General features: G+C 37.5%; 1 protein-coding gene across 1 annotated transcript in view; it reads right to left on the bottom strand.

The window, feature by feature from the left end:
- Window positions 1-22,578, bottom strand: part of slc12a4 (solute carrier family 12 member 4) — a 41,638-nt gene that overhangs the window by 10,112 nt on the left and 8,948 nt on the right. Inside the window, exons 2-18 of the mRNA XM_062023907.1 lie at window positions 14,613-14,710; window positions 14,344-14,475; window positions 12,617-12,763; window positions 12,206-12,260; window positions 11,703-11,833; window positions 8,991-9,232; window positions 8,705-8,919; window positions 6,402-6,566; window positions 6,229-6,327; window positions 6,088-6,145; window positions 5,849-6,023; window positions 5,661-5,779; window positions 2,499-2,597; window positions 2,249-2,368; window positions 2,066-2,170; window positions 666-834; window positions 381-576 (exon numbers count right to left, since the gene is read on the bottom strand). Coding sequence (XP_061879891.1) covers window positions 381-576; window positions 666-834; window positions 2,066-2,170; window positions 2,249-2,368; window positions 2,499-2,597; window positions 5,661-5,779; window positions 5,849-6,023; window positions 6,088-6,145; window positions 6,229-6,327; window positions 6,402-6,566; window positions 8,705-8,919; window positions 8,991-9,232; window positions 11,703-11,833; window positions 12,206-12,260; window positions 12,617-12,763; window positions 14,344-14,475; window positions 14,613-14,710 — 2,325 coding nt within the window. The remainder of the gene's footprint in view (window positions 1-380; window positions 577-665; window positions 835-2,065; window positions 2,171-2,248; window positions 2,369-2,498; window positions 2,598-5,660; window positions 5,780-5,848; window positions 6,024-6,087; window positions 6,146-6,228; window positions 6,328-6,401; window positions 6,567-8,704; window positions 8,920-8,990; window positions 9,233-11,702; window positions 11,834-12,205; window positions 12,261-12,616; window positions 12,764-14,343; window positions 14,476-14,612; window positions 14,711-22,578) is intronic.

Below are 22,578 nucleotides of genomic sequence, written 5' to 3'. Positions count from 1 at the left end.
CGGTGCGGCTAATATATGTAAACATCTTTTTTTTAAAATATATTAATGACATTTATTTAGCCTTTTTATGAGACTATTTAATTACAAATTACATGATGTCATCACGTTCATCCCATTACCGCAAATCCTTTAGCTTACATAGCAAATAATCATGATTAATAATCGTGATTTCCATATGGATAAAAATGAGTGTGATTATACATTTTTTTCCATAAAAATGCTATCCTGCAATGCAAAGTTGATTTTTCTGTTGTGGATTTTTCCTAAATAAGTTTTAAAGAATGAAAGGTCGGCTTGTCTTCAGGTCAGTACAATATTTTCAGGTGTGTAAATCTGTAGGACTGAATTTACAATATGTAGTATGGCATTCAGAGTCTTACTGATGAAGGTCTTCCATGCTCGGGGGTCCTCGCTTTGCCTCCAGCCATACGGCCAGCCCATCACCACCGTGTTGTGCTTCATGCCCCCAAGACCACAGGACTGGATCAGGTGAACGATGCCCTCCCGCACCTTGGACGCAACCACGACTTGGCAGAAACCCTTGACCCTCTCGATATCCATCATGTTCTTGACGGTCTGGAATGAAAACATACAAAAATGAATCAATAAACCAATAAATACTGATCACACTCAACGTGTGGTTGTTGAGAGGTGGCTTAATTGACCTGTTCTGCCGCCTGCAGTTCTCCATAGCTTTCCAGAAAGTTCCCTTGGATGACAGATCCCACGATCGTCAGCCCCTTTCCCGCCTTCAGCTGCGACGCAAAGGTCAAGAGTCGCGGATATTTGACGTGGAGGTCTTCATCGAGCTTGGACAGCACCAACAGCTGAGGTCTTAGGTTGTGTGCAAAGTCAAAAAGGACAAATTAGAGAACCAAATGTCTACATTTATTTCTCAACACATTGTTCAGTTTTAAGGCAAATTATTTTTGTCCAGCCGTAATACCCTTTTTTGCTCATTTTTCAAATATTGTATGACTACAATTTTTATCCTCAAGACATATTCAGTCCCATTTACTCTGATGAAAGCACACATTTTTTAGGAACAGTTGTCCCTCTCTTACCGCTATTATTTGGTTCCAGACATGACCGCGGCAAAAAACAATTAATGTGAAGTAGGAATATAAATGATAATGATAAATGGGTTATACTTGTATAGCGCTTTTCTACCTTCAAGGTACTCAAAGCGCTTTGACAGTATTTCCACATTCACCCATTCACACACACATTCACACACTGATGGCGGGAGCTGCCATGCAAGGCGCTAACCAGCAGCCATCAGGAGCAAGGGTGAAGTGTCTTGCCCAAGGACACAACGGATGTGACTAGGATGGTAGAAGGTGGGGATTGAACCCCAGTAACCAGCAACACTCCGATTGCTGACACAGCCACTCTACCAACTTCGCCACGCCGTAATATTTAATTATGAATCTAATATTTGCATAGCTAGAGCATAAAAATGTTAAGACCTTCCAGATGTTTTTTCGGCATTACAGTATACACGGGAGGTAAAACCTATTGGAACTGTGCCATTTGTTATCATAAGATTGGTAATAAAAGTTTAAAATAGTGTCGGACGTTGCATAATTTCTTCTGGAGGTTACAATTTAATATACTACTTTAATTTGTTTTCAAGTAAAAAAAAAACAACAACATATTTTCAAGGTGTGACGGCAATAAAAATGATGTTATATTTATATATATATATATATATATATATATATATATATATATATATATATATATATATATATATATATATATATATATATATATATATATATATATATATATATATATATAAATATATATTTATATTGAGGTTGGGTCTGGAGTTGTTCAAAAAATGTGGTAAAAGTGAAAAAAAAAGATATAATACATTTTGATGAGAGGGACCATTTTGGGACCTAAAAACTAAGGTAACTTAATTGTAAAGGGTCTCAAGGATTACTATCATGTACCTTAAATACATGACAAGCTGTGTGTGTGTGTGTGTGTGTGTGTGTGTGTGTGTGTGTGTGTGTGTGTGTGGGGGGGGGGGGGGGGGATTCCAGTGTATCTATACCTCCAGTTCTTAGTGTGCGGGGGTCCCACTTCTAGCCTTAAAAGGGCGTAACGTGCAGCACTAAGCGACAGTCCTCTTATTCCATCTCCCCATTCCTTTTCGGCTCTGTTTTTGTTTGAATACGTGAAAATAAAAGATTAGGGCGACATATATGACGGATACAAAGTGCAGCAAAGGACATACCCCTGGTACTCAATGTACTTGTAGATCATCCCAGCAATGCCCATGGCCACAATGGCATAATACCAGGACGAGATGAACATCAGGGCCAAGCACATACTCATACCCAGAAAGGACAGAGCCCTGAGGGGAAAATCAATAAGAACGTGTAACTCATTGATGGCCAATTAAGTGCCTCATCATCTTCACACAGCGAGCACAACCACAAGAACCCATTCAACTGGAACAAAACTGTTTTTAAAGTTGCTCTCACCAGTGGTAATATCTAAACCTGGGTCTCCAGTTGGGCGTGCGCAACAGCGTTTGCACAGCACAGGCCAGGTTCACAAAGAGATAGCACATCAGGAAGAACCTGCGGGATTCAAAACAAATAATACAACTTAAAACAGGTAATAATAATACTCCCTTTGGATTTGACACTATGAGATAGTCGTCAACAATATACAATATACTGATCAATATCATCCGTACTGCCGTATCAATGTTTGAATGTTAATTTTTTAATAATTAAATATTTTTCTCAACTTTGCTGATAATTATAACTGTGCTTTCCAGTTATTATAGCTTGTTTTCCTACACTTTTGAGTCTCATTTGCAAGTATTATATAGAAGACTTTGCATGCAATTGCAAATCCAAGACGTTAGATGACAGTAGTGTATAGGGTAAGGTGTGTTGCCCAGCCAGAGAGTTGTCTGTGCCATTCTGTTAAACGTGCCAGTTTAGTCTTATGTTGAGCCCTACACAGTGTTTATACTTTAAGTATTGTACTTATTACAACCAAGTGTTTGATTGTAACAAGCATCTTAGTGGTAGTTTTCATCCCCAAATTTAGAGGTGTTAAAATCAACATGTGAAATTGCTAATGCTAATCAGCAGCATGTCTATGGCAAAGCCAATGTAAATTAGCATCGAGCGAGCACATTTTAGAAAAGTGGAGCCTCACGTAACGCTCGAGCGGAAATGGAATGGAAAATTGTAACATTACCTACAGTAGAGGCAGTTTGGCTTTGAGTGCTTGTTTGCCTGCCAAGTGCTTGAGCCGGTGATTAGTCTGCAGCCGGACGTGAACGTCACAGGCAACAAAGGAATCAAAAAATGACACTGTTTGTATTTAAGTAAATACTTGGTCTTATCGACGGAATTCAAACCTGCAAATGTACCAGCTTTGGCTTTTTGACTTTCATTACTATACCGATATTAGAGCTTTAAATATTGGCCAATACCGCTATTTATTTGATCTATCAGCACCAATCATACATATTTTAATTATTTTGCAGTGTGTAATGTTAAATAAAATTTGATCAAGTGAAATTAGTCGAATAAAGATAAATGGCAGGTATGAAAATCATTATCACTATTTATTATTAAATGTCTGGAATAGGGATGGGTATCGAATCCGGTATTTTTTTGTTACCAACCAAATCAGGCCGGTCCGATTCACGTAAACTCCAACGGTGCCATGTTTTGGTACCTGGGATGTGCGTGACATCACTCCCGGTTGCCAACTCTTTACACTTCGGTACTTGGCGATCACTCCAGCCGCACTGAGAGCGGAGTCCGCCAAACTACCTCTCGGTAATGTTGCAATTTTTCACTGGCAACAAAGTAATTGACTCAAAAAACGCTGAAATGCAAGGTAAATGAGGCACCACGTTTACCCCAAAATATGCTAGCTTGATGCTAATATATATTAGTGTTGCTATTGACATGCTACTGATTAGCAATTTTAAATGGCGATTTCAACTTCTTCAAGTTTGTAAATGAAAACTACAACTAAGATGCAAGTGACAATCAAAAAGCTGGTGCGTAGTAACACGAATACATTATTAACACTTTTAGGGCGCAACAAAAAACACACCTTAAACCAGACCTGGGCAAATTAAGGCCCGGGGGCCACATGCGGCCCGTTAAGCTTTTCAATCTGGCCCGCCGGACATTCCCAAATAATTTTTTTAGATCTTTAAGATGGAAAGTGTAGCTGCCATTATGATGTGCAGTCATGTTTTCTAACGACCGTAAGTCTTCAACTATACAAAGTATTTAAATGCTTGGAATCTGCACTTTTGCATGAAATACTAGTTACTATGGTCATCTAATTAGTTACTATGGTAATCTAATTAGTTACTATGGTCATCTAATTAGTTCCTATGGTAATCTACATCACAGCAGCTCAGACGAGGCACCAAGCAGTGTTGTGCGGGAAGCGTTTCCACAGACGCGGAAGGAGATTTTCACAACAAAGTTCTGAAGCTTAGTGATATATCACATATATCAGATTGTAGGTGGGTTTATTTTGTACTTTTCGCGTTCATATTTCACTGTTTGTTGCATTTTTGTTGCGTTTCACTCGATTGTAAAATATGTCGATCGAAAGGGGGTGTGACGTTCATATTTTGTCAATATTCAGTGTTTTATCCTTCATAGAAAAATGTAAAATTCCATTACGGGACGACGTGGCGAAGTTGGTAGAGTAGCCGTGCCAGCAATCGGACGGCGTGGCGAAGTTGGTAGAGTGGCCGTGCCAGCAATCGGACGGTTGCTGGTTACTGGGGTTCAATCCCCACCTTCTACCATCCTAGTCACGTCCGTTGTGTCCTTGGGCAAGACACTTCACCCTTGCTCCGGATGGCTGCTGGTTAGCGCCTTGCATGGCAGCTCCCGCCATCAGTGTGTGAATGTGTGTGTGAATGGGTGAATGTGGAAATACTGTCAAAGCGCTTTGAGTACCTTGAAGGTAGAAAAGCGCTATACAAGTATAACCCATTTATCATTTATCATTTATTACGTTTTTTAAGGCGGTCTGTCATGACGTTTTTAGCATTCAATCAGACATTATTGTGAGGTTTTGTATTAGTGTTCATAAAAATAGATATACCGGCCCACAGACACATTTTTTTCTCGAAATGTGGCCCCCGAGTCAAAATAATTGCCCAGGCCTGCCTTAAACTATACACTACTGCCATTTAAAGTCTTGGACTTGCAACTGAAACTTAATGTCCTACTGTAACTGCAATTGAGACTCAGAAATGTGATAATGAAACAAGAGACAGAATTTAGCATCATCAACTCATTTTAAAATATTGCAATAAAAAAAATTAGATTTTATGATCAAAAACATATTTATGCACACAGACAAAAGTAACAAAAATTGCTACCGTTGAGCACTGGTATGGATTCCCAGGTACATGGAAATTATACCGTATCGGCCCAAATGTGAGCGGTACCCATCCCTAGTCTGGAATGGACGTATGCTGTCTTTAAGTTGAAGTGGAGTGGTAACCAAGTGACCATAATGGTTCATTAAACCAAGCTCATGATGCAGTATGTTGAAGTGAGCACACGTTTGTTACTGTTTACATTCTATTACGCATCTGCCTTGGAGATTAGGTCAAAACAAATAAAACGTTATCTTACATGGAAAGGATAGGAGCCACCATATCCAACGAGGCAATAAGGATACCGAGCTCAGCAATAAGTCCAGTCAGTAACAACGCCCATGTCGGCTCGCCGTTAGCCTTCTCATGACCAAACACCTGAAGCCAAGCAAGAGTAATCAGCAATGCAAAAAGGTTGCGGTAAGAAATGTACGCCGAGTGTCCTACTCTGAGGAAAGGGATGATGTTGTCCTTGGCGATGGCCTGGAGTAATCTGGGCGCTCCTGTGAGCGACTGCAGGCCTGCACCCACCGTGGAGAAGAAAGAACCGATCACAATGACCCAAGGGGACGGCCAGGAGAGAGTGCCCACCACCAAGGTGTTCCTCACTGCATCCCCGAACCTAAAAGCACAGACTGGTTGAGAATCGGGTAAGAACATCCCTGAAACGACACAATCGGACTTACTTGTCTCTTAGGACTACCCCTTCAATACAGGCCCCGAACAGGATAACAGAAGTTATATCTCCAGACAAAAAGTCAAGGTACTTCAATTCAATGACATCAGTCTGAAAATTTGACTTGATGTGGTCACCAAAATAAGGATACAGACGATTGTAGTGGTAGTAATAGCTACAATAGTCCCGATGGGGATGGACTTTTGGGCGTCTCGGAGATCTCCGGACCTGTTGGAACCTGCCATGATGCCTTCGTGCGGAAACAGAGTATGTCCATAAAATGGTCACGAGAATGGGATCCACAATAAATGTCCGTTGACTTACCTGTGGCGGACGGGAAGAAGATGCCCACCAGAAGCATGAAGGACGTGGCGATGTCTGCTGACACGTACATGCCAAAGTTCTCCGTGGTGCCGTGGGGGTCTACTGACGCCAGGCCCTCCTTCTCCAGGATATCACCTTTCTGCATGTAGTCGCCCCACATGTTGTCTGTCAACAACAACACGCACATGTTAGTCCTTCTTAGTTTTTATTACCTCCCACAAGGATGTTGTGTTGGAATGATTTTGTGTCTGTGTCGTGTGTGTTTCTCTCCAGGTCTTGGGTGTATGTGAGTCTTAGGAGGAAAAGCTCTGACTCCGCTGTCACTTGGCGCCACGTTTTGGTTTGCATAAGTACTGCAAATCTCTAGACCGGTGGTTCTCAAACTTTTTTCACCAAGTTCCACCTCGGAAAACACTTGGCTCTCCAAGTACCACCATAAAGACCAACATTAAAATACAGTAGCATAATAGACCTAAGTATTCATTAAAAAAACTGAGGTTTTATTTAACAAGTATATTCAATATTTTTGGCCGCTGTAACATTACACACAGTTTGAACGGTAACACTGTGTTTGAATATAGGAAAATAAAACACTGTACTTAAACAATGAATCAACTCTTTGGCGTACCACTAGATGGAGCCCGTGCAAATATAAAACAAACTGTCACGATCCGTGTGACAGTCTTTGTTTTTCCTGTGTTTAGTGTTTCTTCCAGTCTAGCGCTTATTTTTGTTCATCTTCCTGTACCTGCTCTTGATTAGTGATCAGGGGACTCGCCTGCCTCTGATCACAAATCAGGATGATTTGAGTACCAGTTTAACACTGTAATAATGCCATCTTGTTTACATATGCAATTGGATATGATGATACCCCTTTGGGTACCATCTGATGGCTACTACACTGTATGCTGTGTTATGTAGATTTTGAAAAAAACAAAAACTATTGCACTTTATATACTTCTGCACTTTAAACAATACTGCTAAAATACTGCAACTTGGCAATATTGCACACTGATTTGTAACTGACACTTTCTCTATGTATTGCACTTGTATTTCAAATTGCTTTTTATTATGATATTTCAATCTTGTTATTTATTTTTAATGTAGTGAAATTTAACTGTGTATGCTAAATGTGCCATAAGAGGACTACAGACGAAAATTAGCATGGTGCTAAATCTGGTGCAGCCATCTTTTAAATGTAACTTCCCATTGTCCTTCAAATTGTCATGATCCGTTGCCCGGGTCGTGGCTTGATTTATGTTCAGTAGATTTTTTCCTATGCTTTAGTCTGCTTCTGTGCTCTACCCTCTTTCCTTTCCTTTACTTTTGGTTTCCATGGACACTAATTTTCCACACCTGCCCTTGTTTAGTAATTAGTGTTCCCACCAGCTGTTATATACAATATAAATACAAACATGTATCTTTCTTTGTGACACTGTTTCATTGACTAATGTTCCTTCTGATTTTTGCCTGCCTTGTCTTAATTAAGAGAACCTTCCTATCTGCACTTCGCCTAGTGTCCCTGCATCCTGGGGTTACGCCAACAGCAACAATGCGCTACCGTGACTCAACCTTTTTTTTAACCCCAGACTTTTTCTAGGAAACAAATCATATTTTGGTCAAATGATCTCAAATCCGACACGATTTTGGAATTGTTTTTGTTTAAAATGACTTATTCTCTTTTGCTTTTTCTTAGTTGTGTTGTTATTCTGCCACATGCAGTAGAAGGAGATTCATACGGCCCCATTCATCACGGTTTACCTGACACATGAAGCATGACAAAATACGGGGGTGCACTATCCACTTTAGACGCCAGATGGCAGTAGAGTGTTGAATATCCTAAAATATGTTTTGTGTCATTTCCAACTTTGACCACAGCGTCGGTTGCTATGTAGCATGGCGCTTTCCGTCATTTTCAGCACACTGCATTGCACAATTCTCCTAAACAAGATCCACCCAGGAATGGGGCTATTTGAATATATTCCCTACAGTAAAAGTCTTACATTTTGTGAGACTTCAATTCCGTTAGCAATTAAAGATTAATTTAAAACATTTTATTTAGCTTTGGTGCTGCGTCATTGCAGAAAAGTACACCGAGGTCAAAGTATAATAGTGTGATTACAGCCATAGAGCAGGAAATGTTTAAACGTACAACAAATAGTGACTTAGTACTACTTATTACATCTGTATTGTAGTATGAAATGAAAAAAAAAAATCCTACTACTGAGCTCAGGTTAATGCAGTTATTCAAACTTCTGGTGACGGATTATTCTTTCGTTACGTCCTACGGAAAGTCATTATACCTCGAAATATTCCACTCGCCAGTCCAGGAATGCCCTGGATCTCCGTCACGTTGTTCTGCAGGAAGTAGTCATCACACTGTGCGTTGCTCATGTTCCCTGGCTGACAGAACATGTCCCACAGCTGACTGGGACCTGTGGTGTTTCCTGTGGTGACGGTTTTGGCACAAACATCAAACCGGTCCCTGACCAAAGTCCTGTTGCCAAGCATGCAGATCCTAAAAACAGGCAAATATGGTAACTACCACACAGCCATTGCAGGTACATATTTTGTCCTCAACAAACGTACGGGAACTCTGGTGGGTGAGTCGCGGACTTGATGGCGCCGGCGTAGATGGAGACAATGGAAATAACCACGCATGCGAGGAAGAGCGAGGCCAGCTTGTTGACGTACTTGACGCCCACAAAAACCACCACGGCCATGAGGCTGAGGAAGACGGTGCCGTAGACCCGCATGTTGTTCAGCACTGCGCTGTCAGTCCCATGGTGGTCTGTGGCATGAAAGATGGCCGCCTGGGGGACGAGATATTTCTAAAGAAGAAAAAGAAAAAATACAAATTAACTCTTTATAGAAGATGAGACAACACTTAAGAATCATTAGATTTTATTATACACAGAATGGTACAGAAATATTGTTACAAAGTATGGGATATTTATTTAAAAATGTAACAAAAGGGTATAATTAATTAAAAAATATTAGAAATTATTCAAATAAAATGTAGTTTGTATTTCTTTTTTTTGCTGCGAGTTGAAAATATTTTATAAAAATTTTGAATTTTTAGACTATTATTATGGGATGACGCATCATTACAAGATTTTAAACCTATGGCATTGTTTTGTTACATTATTTAGAATATTTCTTATGTCCCGATCCGACATCAGGAGAAAAAACAAGTATCAAATGTTATAAGCGCTCCAATACAAGCAGTCCTGCAGTGTGTTTACATCTAAATGTAAATAAGCACACAAGGTTGATTTATCGTGTATTTTAGTGAAGTCACTTACAAAATGTAAACATGGCTATAGGCTACTAGGAGCTAGCATCTACACAACAGCTAAGCACACAATAATAGCACGCAAGCGTGACATGAATATGTGTCCTTAATTGAACAATATTGCAGTCTAAAACACCACATTTGTCAATATAAACAAGTACCAAATGATTATGTTTGCATATTAATTACAGATAAAAAGTTTCCAAGGCAGTAGCATATCAGAAAATCATACAGTAACAAATGTGTCCGCATCATTCAACTTACTGAGCGTAGAGGAAAACTGCACTTTTTTTCCCGATTTTGCCCATCAACCACAATCCTTTTTTTAAACCACAAACACAAAAGCATTGTTTACCTTTTCTGTGCATTCCAAATAGTAGTGACGCCTTTGAATTTGAAAAAAGTTTGAAACTTCGAAATTCCACCTGCTACCAGCTAAAAATCCAGACGGGATGAAGCAGTGGATGGTGGCTCTCAACCTAGACATCGCTAGGACAAAGCAAGATGCTTGTGTACGCACAGCATTTTTCATCTGAGGAGTGCAGATTTTGCTGACTACATCAGCTAAACTGGGAGCCTAAGTCCTCCGCTGAAAGATACAACCATCCCATCAGTCGGCCTCCCAGTGAGAGCAGACATTTTAAGTGACTGTTTCATTATGTTCTTATGTTCTTGCTACATGATGCTTAGTGTTTTACTTTAACTAGATCTGCTTGGCACTCAGCTTTTAAAATGTGTAGCTCATCCTCTGTATATTCAGTCTCAAAAAGATAAGGTTATGGATCACCATTTGTCCCACAGTAGTACGGTAGTCGTTGAGTCTGCCATCATTAGTGGTAGCAAACACAAAAAGATCGCAGTAGCATTCATTGCTATATGTCTGTGAAATCAAGTTGCGGTAATGCTTAAAATGACCAAAATACTGTAAATATGACATATTATCATGCACGTGTCTGCTACGCCACGGTTACAGCATGTATATAAAACGTTGGAGGTTTTTTAGAGGGCTTTCTAGGCGAAACAGGTGAATCTCTATTACCTGCATTGTTAGCTGCCTTGTGCTGGCAGTTTTTTACTATTTAGAACCCACAGAAAAAAGGAAAGACGTGTGTGTGTGTTTGTTCTTTTCTCACAAAAAGATTCTGGGCAAAATTCCCCCCAAAAGTGCAATTTTTCTTTAACTTAATTATTGTGGCTACTATGTGTTGCCAAAAAAGAAAACAATTACAGTACCATGCTTGCATGTTCGAAATAAACTCAAACTCAAACTCAAACTCAAACTCAAACTCCACTTCAACTAAAAGACAGCATATCTCCATTGTTCTCTTTTTGATTTATTCCAGTTAATAAAGCATTTTCTAACATTCAACACTATAAAATAATAAATGTATGTATGATTCATGCTGCTATCAAATCAAATCAATCGCTCAATACTCAAGGCTCCAAAATCAATATTGTATTGGAAGATACAAGTTGTATAGGTATAACTCTACTTCTTAATAATTACAATTATATTATCATACAAGTTTACAGTGATTGACTGGAAGTAAATAACAATATTTTGTCTTCTTGTAGCTTGGGGTGTTTTATTGGATTTTTATGATGTATAAGTATAAATACTATTATTTATGACCTGTCTTATCATTTTTATTTAAAAATTCTCTGTTTTCATACAGCACCAATTTTTTCTTTCTATTTAGCAGCTTTACAAATGCCATGTCTGCTTTTCAGGTGGTTAGTGTTGTGGCGCCGAGTGTGTGCTTTTCTTCCAAGGGGGAATACATGTGTGCCGTAATTTATTATTAAAATGCATACTTTAAAAAAAAATTAGAAAGTATATAATATTCACTAGTAAAGTATACTTGAGAATGAACTGGAGCGAGGCGTCTACTGTAGTGAATGGTACTATGTGATGAATTACGACTCAATATGAACATCCCTGTCATCAAATATGGTAAAAAGAAGAACTGCGAGGTGACCACAAAATGTTTTTCGTTCGTACTGACCAATAATATTTCAACGGCACCAAGGATGTACATGGCGGAAGCAAAGGTGGTGCCCAGGTAGAAGCACAGGCCCACAGCGCCTCCAAATTCTGGGCCTAAGGAGCGTGAGATCATGAAGTAGGCCCCTCCGGCTGGACAAAGGAGACACGGGCATGCGGTCAATTAGTAAGCATATATTATAATACCAACTGAAATGTACAGTAGGAAGGGGATTCGTAGGGCCCCATTTGTCACGGTTTACCTGACACATGAAAAGTGACAACATTTGGGAGTGCACTAACCACTTTAGCCGCCTGATAGCTACAGTGTTTTGAATATTTAAAAATGTGTTTTGTGGCAGTTCCAACTTTAACCACAGCATCAGTTGCTATGAAGCGTGGCGCTTTCCATCATTTTTAGCATACAGCATTGCAAAATGGTTAATCCCCCCCCCCCTTTCTCCCACGCGAGATCCACCCTGGAAGGGGGCCATATGAATCCCTTCCCTACTGTAGTTTCATTACCTGGAACAACACCATTAGTCGCAATGGCACTCATAGATATGGCCGTGAGCATCGTCTGCAAAATTCAAAAAAGGGCACAGGTGTTTACATCGAAAGTGACTCTCAAGCACATTTCCCATTTGATTGTGCATAATCCCTCCTAACATGATCAATATATTAATAAAGCGTCCTGGAAATTCATACGACCACAACAGCGATTACGTAAGTGTGATGTAATGGACGCTCTGCAGAAATCCACACATAGTGCAGCATCCTTTAAAATACGTCTCCAGTGCAAACCTAAATATTGTGTCTACTGCACTGATGTGGTGTTCTATTGGCCGGCTCATGACCCACATTGGCGGAGAAATCAACACAGCATTATTAACCCAGTTGCGTGGGTGTGTGTATACTGTATATGTGTGTACTAACACATGAGCAGCACATGAGGACAATCAGCAGGGACTGCATGATGCCCGCCACCCCAACGATCCACGTCAGCCGCAGGAAGAGAATCACTCCGAAAATGTTCTGGAGGCACGGCAAGTAGACGCCCATAATAGTGCCCATGTTGGGAGCCTGGGGGAGAAAAAAAAGAGAGAGAGAAGGGGGGAGTAACGGAGGTTATTGAGCATGGGGAAACAAGAGTATTGATTGTCGGTATGGATTGGTGCACTTTATAAAGGTCATGTGCTCCACAGCTCTTTGTATGTATCGTAGAGGGGGCACTTTGATACAATGTATGCATTAAAGTTGCTAAAGCAAAACAAAACACACACATATTGGGTGTAAATAGTGTAGTCTAATGATTTATATCATAAATGATTGGGGGTGTGTGTGTATATATATATATATATATATATATATATATATATATATATATATATATATATATATATATATATATATATATATATATATATATATATATATATATATATATACATGTATATATGTTTATATAAATATATATATAAAAAAAAATAAATATATATATATATATATATATATATATATATATATATATATATATATATATATATATATATATACGTAAAGTTAAAGTACCAATGATTGTCACACACACACTAGGTGTGGTGAAATTTGTCCTCTGCATTTGACCTATCGGCATTCCCTCGATGAGCTTCAAGCACACCTGTGAAGTGAAAACCATTTCAGGTGACGACCTCTTGAAGCTCATCTAGAGAATGCCAAGAGTGTGCGAAAAAGTAATCAGAGCAAAGGGTGGCTATTTGGAAGAAACTAGAATATAAAACATGTTTTCTGTTATTTCACCTTTTTTTGTTAAGTACATAACTCCACATGTGTTCATTCATAGTTTTGATGCCTTCAGTGACAATCTACAATGTAAATAGTCATGAAAAGTAAAAAAACGCATTGAATGAGAACGTGTGTCCAAACTTTTGGCCTGTACTGTATATATATTATATTATATATACACATATATATCATATTAAATATTGTTGGAGCCAAATATCCTTATTTGTTTATATTGTTTTTATTTTATTTTCTCTAATTGATTGCTGGTCTCAGCTCATGTTAAATTTCCTCTTCGGCAGATTGCTCCGCCCAATTCCTGTTAAGAACCAGGAAGTGTTGACAGGGAGGGGACTGTTGTTATGGTGCGGTTACCATGGTAGCCTCCTTAAATTGGGTTCAGGTGTGAGCATGGGCAGGGCGATTGGAGGACAAACAGTTTTCGACCGTGTCGTGTCATGTCATGTGGTGTAGTGTCTTGTCGTGCCGTGACAATGCTGTGATAATGTGCCATTCAAGGTTAGCATACTTTATGTTATATAACCTACATTTGATTTAATTTAGATAGCTTGAAACAAACGGATTGTCATATCCAAACACAGTTCTACAGTACTGGACATTCTATCATTTACACGCGTCAAACTGGTCAACACAGTAGCCCTCGGTATCAGCCCAAAGGTAAGGGCTGTACAAATATAAATATATATATATTGACGTCACATGTAACAAATGTATCAAAAATTGGTACTCTTTGATTTTACGTGAATCGTACTCGTTATTCGGTTGATCCCTATAAAAGAGACAAATTCTAGACCCATTACTATTTATTTGTCCGCAAGGCTTCATACAAGGAAGTAGCTATAGGTGAAGCATCGCGTTACCTTTGGTGTCTTCCTCCGCGAAGCCGCCGCACTCTCCTCCTCCTCGTGCTCCTTGGACCCCTGGGTGATGTTTGTGTATCTGACCAAGCGGCTGAGCAGAGAGGACACCTTCGGTCGAATGTCCAACTCTTCCTGTGTAGAGAAGAAGGAAGGTTAAAGCTAAACCACGCTAAAATAATCCTCATTCGGATCATGGAATTGAATGGGATGGAATGGATCTTTATTGTCATTGTACTTCAAAAGTACAATAAAATGGAAGCAGAAGATACCTCAAACAAGGCCAAGTTCCTGTCGTAGAAATCATTTTTGTTGTTGGCCAAATCACCACTGTTGAGGAAGGGGCTGTCTTCTTTGTGATTGGCTTGTCCTGTAACAGAAAACAACCAATACCAATTCAGTTAGCATGCAGATCTATTGTGTTAAGGTGTACGATGTCTCTATTAACTAAATCAACTCATAGCCATGTTTCCAGAAAGCCTCATAGATGTATTAGAGATGTACCACCGATCAGTAGAGGCCGAGTTTTTTTTTTGAAAAGTACGAGATTGTCATTGCTGATTAATGTCTTTTCATGCCTAACTCAACCGGCGATCCCCTTTAGGTGACTGTTATGAGGATGTATGTTTGAAATAAAACAACAGTTTAGAAATACAAATATATACCAAGTTACATTATTATTAAGATTAAAATTATTGAAAATAAAAACAAAATTGAAAAAATTAAATTATATATATATATATATGTATATATATATATATATATATATATATATATATATATATATATATATATATATATATATATATATATATATATATATATATATATATATATATATATATATAATATTTTTTATTTTTTTTAATCATTAATTTTGATAAAGACCTTTTCAGGCCATCTCCATGCAACCAGAATGAGCTTTTCTAACCTGCAACCTGTTGTGAAAAAGTTTCATTTTAATTATTGCACCAAATAATACATTGCCAGAAACGGTTTCAATCAAGAATTGTGTTGAATCGTGAATCGATTCTGAATCAAATCATTGATGATTCGGATCTTATCATTATACGGCCAAAGATTCAAACTCCTAACCACACCTGTCATCACAAAAGTAGGGCTAGAACTAACAACTATTTTCACAGTCGACTAGTCATCGACTATCTTAACGATTAGCCGACTAATCGGATTATAAAGTGTACACAAATGTAGTGGCCATCAACTTTCAAATTCAGCTTGAGTTATTTTTAGGGATGGGCTTTCTATCAACAAAGACGACTAATTTTCACAAATATGTATTTATACTGTAACTATGGTGCTCATTTGGCTCTTACAAAATAAAAATAACTATTGCCCTTTTGTCCATTTAAGAGCAAGGACCCAGAGCGGTAGAAAATGGATGAATGGATGGACAAGCCAAGTGTTTAAAAAAAAATAAGTCAAATGTTTTTATTTAAAAAAAGAACAGTTAAAATAGCAGCAATAACAACAAACCATTAAACACCAAAATTACCCAACTTTCTGAAAAACAAACACGTATTTTGTGATGCTGTTTTTAAAAAGTGGCACAATGTATATTGTTGATTATTGAATAACATTTTTGGCAATCTAATAGCCTTGATGTGCAGAATTGTATCACTGATTAATTAGTAACATTTTAGCTATTTAATAGATTGTATGTTTTATCTTACGATACCAGCAAATTGGTGCCTAATAGAGTGTGTATGTGTGTGTGTGTGCGCGTGTGTGTGTGACGTTCGTTAGTGTGCCTTTGTCCATTGCACTGCAAACTGAAGATTCTTTAAAAAAATACTGGAATAGATTTAGGCAAACTTTAGCTGACGGGCTTTGGCTACAGCACAAGCTAAAGTTACTTTTCACACAACTTAATGCTAGATAGCTAGTAGGGGGGATTTATATGGCCCTGTTCACCATAGATTACCTGACACATGAAACATGACGAATTGCGGGGGTACATTATCCACTTTAGCCACCAGACGGCAGTAGGGTGTTGAGTATCTTCAAATGTCTTATATGACAATTCCAACTTGGACCACAATGTCAGTTGCAATAATAATAATGGCAATTTCCATCATTTTCAGCAGACTGCATTGCAAAATGATTTACTCTCCCCCGTTCCTCTCTGGCAAAAGCCACCCAGGAATGGGGCCATATGAATTCCTTCCCTACTGTAACTATCTTACCTAGTTGAGACCGCATCTTCCTGATGTCCAACATCCCCCCGCTTTAAACGCTCCCGTATCACTAAGGTAGTGACATAAAAACAAGATGTGCTCTTCAAAATGAACAAGGTGTTCATGTTTTTAACACGAACAAGGGGAAATGTTCCCACACTTTACATATTTTCACCTGCAATGTGGTTGGGGTGGCCGCGCTGATTCGCGTCCATCCGGAAAAACCCAAGCGATGACGTCACGACTATTGTCGACGATGTCGACAAATCGTCGCGCCCCGACCGCACCAACAAAAACAACAAAGTGGTTTTGTGGAGGCACCGAGTCAAACTGGCATTAAAACTGACACACGAGTTAGATAGATATGTAGTACTTAAGGAAGCGTTGTAAAGTTCAGAGTAGTTTGAAACGGCAACTGTGAAATGTACATCAAGTTCAATAGAGGACAAATACAGGAGATGACATCATCTCGACGACAAGTACATAAAACACACGACTCATAAAGCCAACAACAACTACAAAAATAACCAGTGATGGGCAGTAACAAGCCGCTACATGTAGTTTAACTACAAACCCCGTTTCCATATGAGTTGGGAAATTGTGTTAGATGTAAATATAAACGGAATACAATGATTTGCAAATCCTTTTCAACCCATATTCAGTTGAATATGCTATAAAGACAACATATTTGATGTTCAAACTGATAAACATTATATTCTCTACTGCTCGCTAGTGTTACCATATCTGAGTTATTGTGCAGAAATATATATTTGTAGAAATAACTACAAATGTGCGCTTCATTCACTAACTGTGTTACAAAAAAGATACGTTAGACCAGGGGTGTCAAACATACGGCCCGAGGGCCGGATCAGGCCCGCAAACAGGTTTTATCCGGCCCCCGGGATGAGTTTGCTAAGTATAAAAATTTTACTGAAATTTTTGAATGAAAGAAACTGCTGTTCTAAATGTGTCCACTGGATGTCGCAATAGCAATTATGTGTATCTTTGTAGATGATGCTATATATGTACAAAATAAACCACATGATGTTAGTACATCAGTCGAGGAAAATGATCAAACTACATAAATAACATCCTGTAATTTGATTTTGAAATATTTTTTTATCTTGATAGATTGAAAATCAACACCAATGAGTTTACTGATTAAAATGATCACATAATGTATTCAGAAAATATAAATAAGGACAGATAAAGATACTATTAACTGCAATATGTAAGTGTAAAAAAAAAAAAAAAACTTTATGATTTGTACATTTTCAGAATGTGTTTGTTCTATTTTTACACAAAGAAAACAATCTGAAGTTGTCTTTATTTTTAAGTTATCGTGCCGTGATTTAACCAGTCCGGCCCACTTGGGAGTAGATTTTTCTCCATGTGGCCCCCGATCTAAAATTAGTTTGACACCCCTGCGTTAGACTGATACATAATGTTGGATATAGACAATATTCAAATCCTTTATTTATTGAATCAAAAATACTGAAATTGAACAATTTAGTAAAATTGCAAACAGCTATAATTATGCACAAAGCAAACTATAACCTGCTACCCAAGAATGTACAACAATTCTTCTCAACTAAAGAGGAGAAATATAACCTTAGAGGAAAATCTAACTTAAAACATCTGTATGCTCGTACAACCTTTAGCATATCAGTATGTGGAATTACACTTTGGAATGGATTAAGCAAAGAAGTTAAACAATGTACTGATATGATCCAGTTTAACAGGTTGTTCAAATTAATAGTGCTTACAAAGTACAAGGAAGACAAATTATGAGAAATACCTTCAACCTTATTGAAAATGGGATATTCTTCATCTCAGTATGTTTATCATGACTGACTTAATTATCTATTGCAAGAACTGCTGTATTAATCATTCACTGATGTAACTGTGTTACAAAAAAGAAGAGCATATGTATTTGTAAACACTCTGAAGTGGGAAAGGCGTAGGATTAAATAAGCGTTGCTTCTTCCTACTCATTTTCGGACCTGATGTAAAGAGAAATTATATGAAATTGTGTGTGATGTATTATACTGTAAGTGTGTTCATGTTCGAAATAAACTAAACTCAATCAATTAATCAATCAATCAATCAACATATATATATATATATATATATATATATATATATATATATATATATATATATATATATATATATATATATATATATATATATATATATATATATATATATATATATATATATATATATATATATATATATATATATATAGTCAAGGTTTCTGTGGTTTATCCGTTATACAGTGCTCAATGCCGGGGTAGAGCGGAATATACGTTAGGTCAGAAAAAACACATAGGCTATATCATCTCTACAAGCCTGTTTCGCAGGTTTCCCTGCACGTCAGGGAAACCTGCGAAACAAGCTTGTATATATATATATATATATATATATATATATATATATATATATATATATATATATATATATATATATATATATATATATATATATATATATATATATATATATATATATATATATATAATCAAGAGTAACTTGTAGCGTAGCTTACTATATTTTCTAAGCAGCTTGCCCATGAAATAAAATAAAATATATTATGACATAACTGTACCATTCATTGACTCTCACAAATAGGTTATTACGTATTCGTTTTCCCCAACACCTTCCCTTCTTTTAAAGAGGAAGTGAACTTAATGTAAACATGTAAAAGTTATGGAGTGAATGAACTATCAGTAAAATACAAGGCGAAGGGGTAGGGTTGAATATAAATATTGCTTCTTCCTACTCTTTTTAAGGTATGTTGAAATGTGCAATCATAACCAGTAACATCATTATTATCATAACGTTTCTTTTAATATTTGTCTGTAAGAAATTAAAAGGCTTAAGTGTTTCCAAATACCCATTAAATGTAATTTAATGGAATACAAAGCTCAGTGAGAACAAGAGCTACAGCCCTGAAACCATCATAATAACAAAGGCCTAAAGCAGCAGCACAAAGATACATATTTTGGAGTACGATAATTGTTTGCAGTTTGAAATAAACATGCCTGCTGGTCACTAACCTGTGTGGAGTGTTGCAGTGCTGCTGGTGTCATTGAGGCTCAGCATAGCTATGGTGTGTGTGTGTGCATGCTGCACTCACATTGACTGTTACACGGGACACCCTGGGTGCACAACACCCACTGTGGGGGTCTGATTGCTGCACAGTGAGTTGGTGCTTTTAATTGCACATGCTTGTGTGTTATCTTACGTGCGCCCTGTCTCATAAGAGATAACACAACAAGGATAACCACATGTGACAGTTTTCTTTTTTACTCACAATTCTTGCAAGCGCACAGCTGGGTTGAAGAATTAGGAGCCATTACACAACACTGCCCTCTTGTGTCTGTTTAGAGCCAATGTCATGCACACAGATGTTTGATATTACAGGTTAATTATCAAGTACTGCACATTTTAATTTACTTGATTCAGTTACGGTATACACACATCCACATACTATCATACTATTACACATGGTTTTTTTTACTTTAGTTACTGTATTGTTTAAAATGTTATATTATTATCATTCATATTACATAATTGGTCGTAAAAAAAAAAAAGGAGGATTGAAATTAAAACAATAGTTAAAAATATTACAAATAAAAATAAATCATATGAAAAATGTCAAATTTATTAAAAAGCTAATAGGTATATATATCCTTTAAATATTATACATCATTATATACATTAATATTCTTGCTATTATTTATATATTCCTATTATTATTTTACATCTGCGGTCCCCTCCAAGGTTTCTCATTGTATCCCATTGGGTTGAATTTTTGCTTGCCCTGATGTGGGATCTGAGCCGAGGAAGTCGTTGTGGCTTGTGCAGCCCTTCGAGACACTCGTAATTTAGGGCTATATAAATAAACTTTGATTGATTGATTATCATTAATAGTAATTTTTTTATATGAATTAATTAAAATTGGGTAAAAGTAAAATACATATAATTTTAGTTTAAAAAAACATTCACAATGAATGCTTAAACATATTAAAATGTGAAGATTATGTCAATGTTGTAAACGGTTGTTTATTCTTATCATTTCCGTTGCTCGGTCAGCTTTTTAATCTAAATCAAAGACAAACAAAGGAGTCCCTCTCTCTTGCTCCATTCCTCTTCGGGTTGGTTTGCTTCCAATATGTTTTCCCGATATTTTGCTAGTAGCAGGCTGGATTATGCCGACATCCATGCTGCCGCAGGCTCTCATCACAGTTATTTCAAGTGATGCAAAAATGCAACTGCAAAGTAACAGTGTTGCAGCTGTTACCATCCATCCATTTTCTACCACGTGTCCCCTTCGGGGTCGCGGAGGGTGCTGGAGCTTATTTTATATTACCTTTAAATTACAATAAGAGCAATAGAAAATAAAACCGGACGAGAGACAATTTTATATATATATATATATATATATATATATATATATATATATATATATATATATATATATATATATATATATATATATATATATATATATATATATATATATATACAAGCTTGTTTCGCAGGTTTCCCTGACGTGCAGGGAAACCTGCGAAACAGGCTTGTAGGGATGATATAGCCTATGTGTTTTTTCTGACCTAACGTATATTCCGCTCTACCCCGGTATTGAGCACTGTATTAAAGATTAAGATTAAAGTACCAATGATTGTCACACACACACTTAGATGTGGTGAAATTTGTCCTCTGCATTTGTCCCATCCCCTTGGGGAGCAGTGGGCAGCAGCGGTGCCGCGCCCGGGAATCATATATATAGATAAATAGTACTTTATTGATTCCTTCAGGAGAGTTCCCTCAGGAAAATTAAAAAAAAAAAAAAATATATATATATATATATATATATATATATATATATATATACACATACATACATATATTTATAAGAATTATTTTAGAAAAAGACATATTTAGGCCATCTCCATGAAACCAGAATGAGATTTTCTAACCTGCAATCTGTTTTGAAAAAGTTTCATTATTTACTAGTACAAACGACCGTATTTTTCGGACTAAAAGGCGCACTTAAGATCCTTTCATTTTCTGAAAAATCGACAGTGTGCCTTATAACCCGGTGCGCCTAATGTACGGAATAATTCTGGTTGTGCTTACCGACCTCGAAGCAATTTTATTTGGTACATGGTGTGATGATAAGTGTGACCAGTAGATATGGTAGTCACACATAAGAGATATGTGTAGACTGCAATGACGTAAACAGCACCAAAACTGTAAATATTCCTTTGAAAATAAAGAACATTCCACACGGCAATCAAAAATATGTCAAAATGTTTTACTATGACTTTGAAGCCGCACCGCTTGATGGATTGTCGGCCCATTACGGCTACCGTAGTCAGAGATACAACTATTACTATGGTGTGTGTGTATAAGGACTGCAAAATGGCACCCATTAGCAGACATATTATCTGGCGTTTTGTTTCACAATAATATGCAAAACCAATTTTTCTTACCTTTTGGTACGTGATGATGTGTATTTGAGATCTGCATAAGTCATGAAAATGTGTGCACGTCCGCCACTGTAGTACGTGCCGATGCCGTAGTCGATAAGCTTCTTCTTTTTCACTAATTTTTTGTTATGGGACATTCATCCTCTGCTGCTTTCTAATATAAAGTAGCGGAAAGTTCTAACTTATATCTCGCTATGGAAGCGCTGAAAAAACTATCGGTGTAGTAGCTTTACATAATTCACCCACGGAACTTTAGTTATTAGAGCCGGACGGTTTTCCACGGGACACATTTCCGGCGTTGTTGCACTCGTGAGCCACGGATGAGAAGATGCTGCTCCGTTGTTGATTTAAGTAAAGTCTGAATGTCATTAAAACAGTTAACTCCATCTTTTGACACTTCTTCCACTCCCGTCCTTGCACGCTACACCGCTACAACAAAGATGACGGAGAGAAGACGCTGCTGAAGGTGAGCCACGTAAATAAGACCGCCCACAAAATGGCGCATCCTGAAGTGACTGTCAGAAAGTGACTTGAAAATGGTC

This window comes from Entelurus aequoreus, linkage group LG02 (genome assembly GCF_033978785.1).
Source record: "Entelurus aequoreus isolate RoL-2023_Sb linkage group LG02, RoL_Eaeq_v1.1, whole genome shotgun sequence".
Lineage (NCBI taxonomy): Eukaryota > Metazoa > Chordata > Actinopteri > Syngnathiformes > Syngnathidae > Entelurus > Entelurus aequoreus.
Note: the sequence above shows the minus strand (reverse complement) of the source record. Positions and strands in the feature narration are given on the sequence as shown.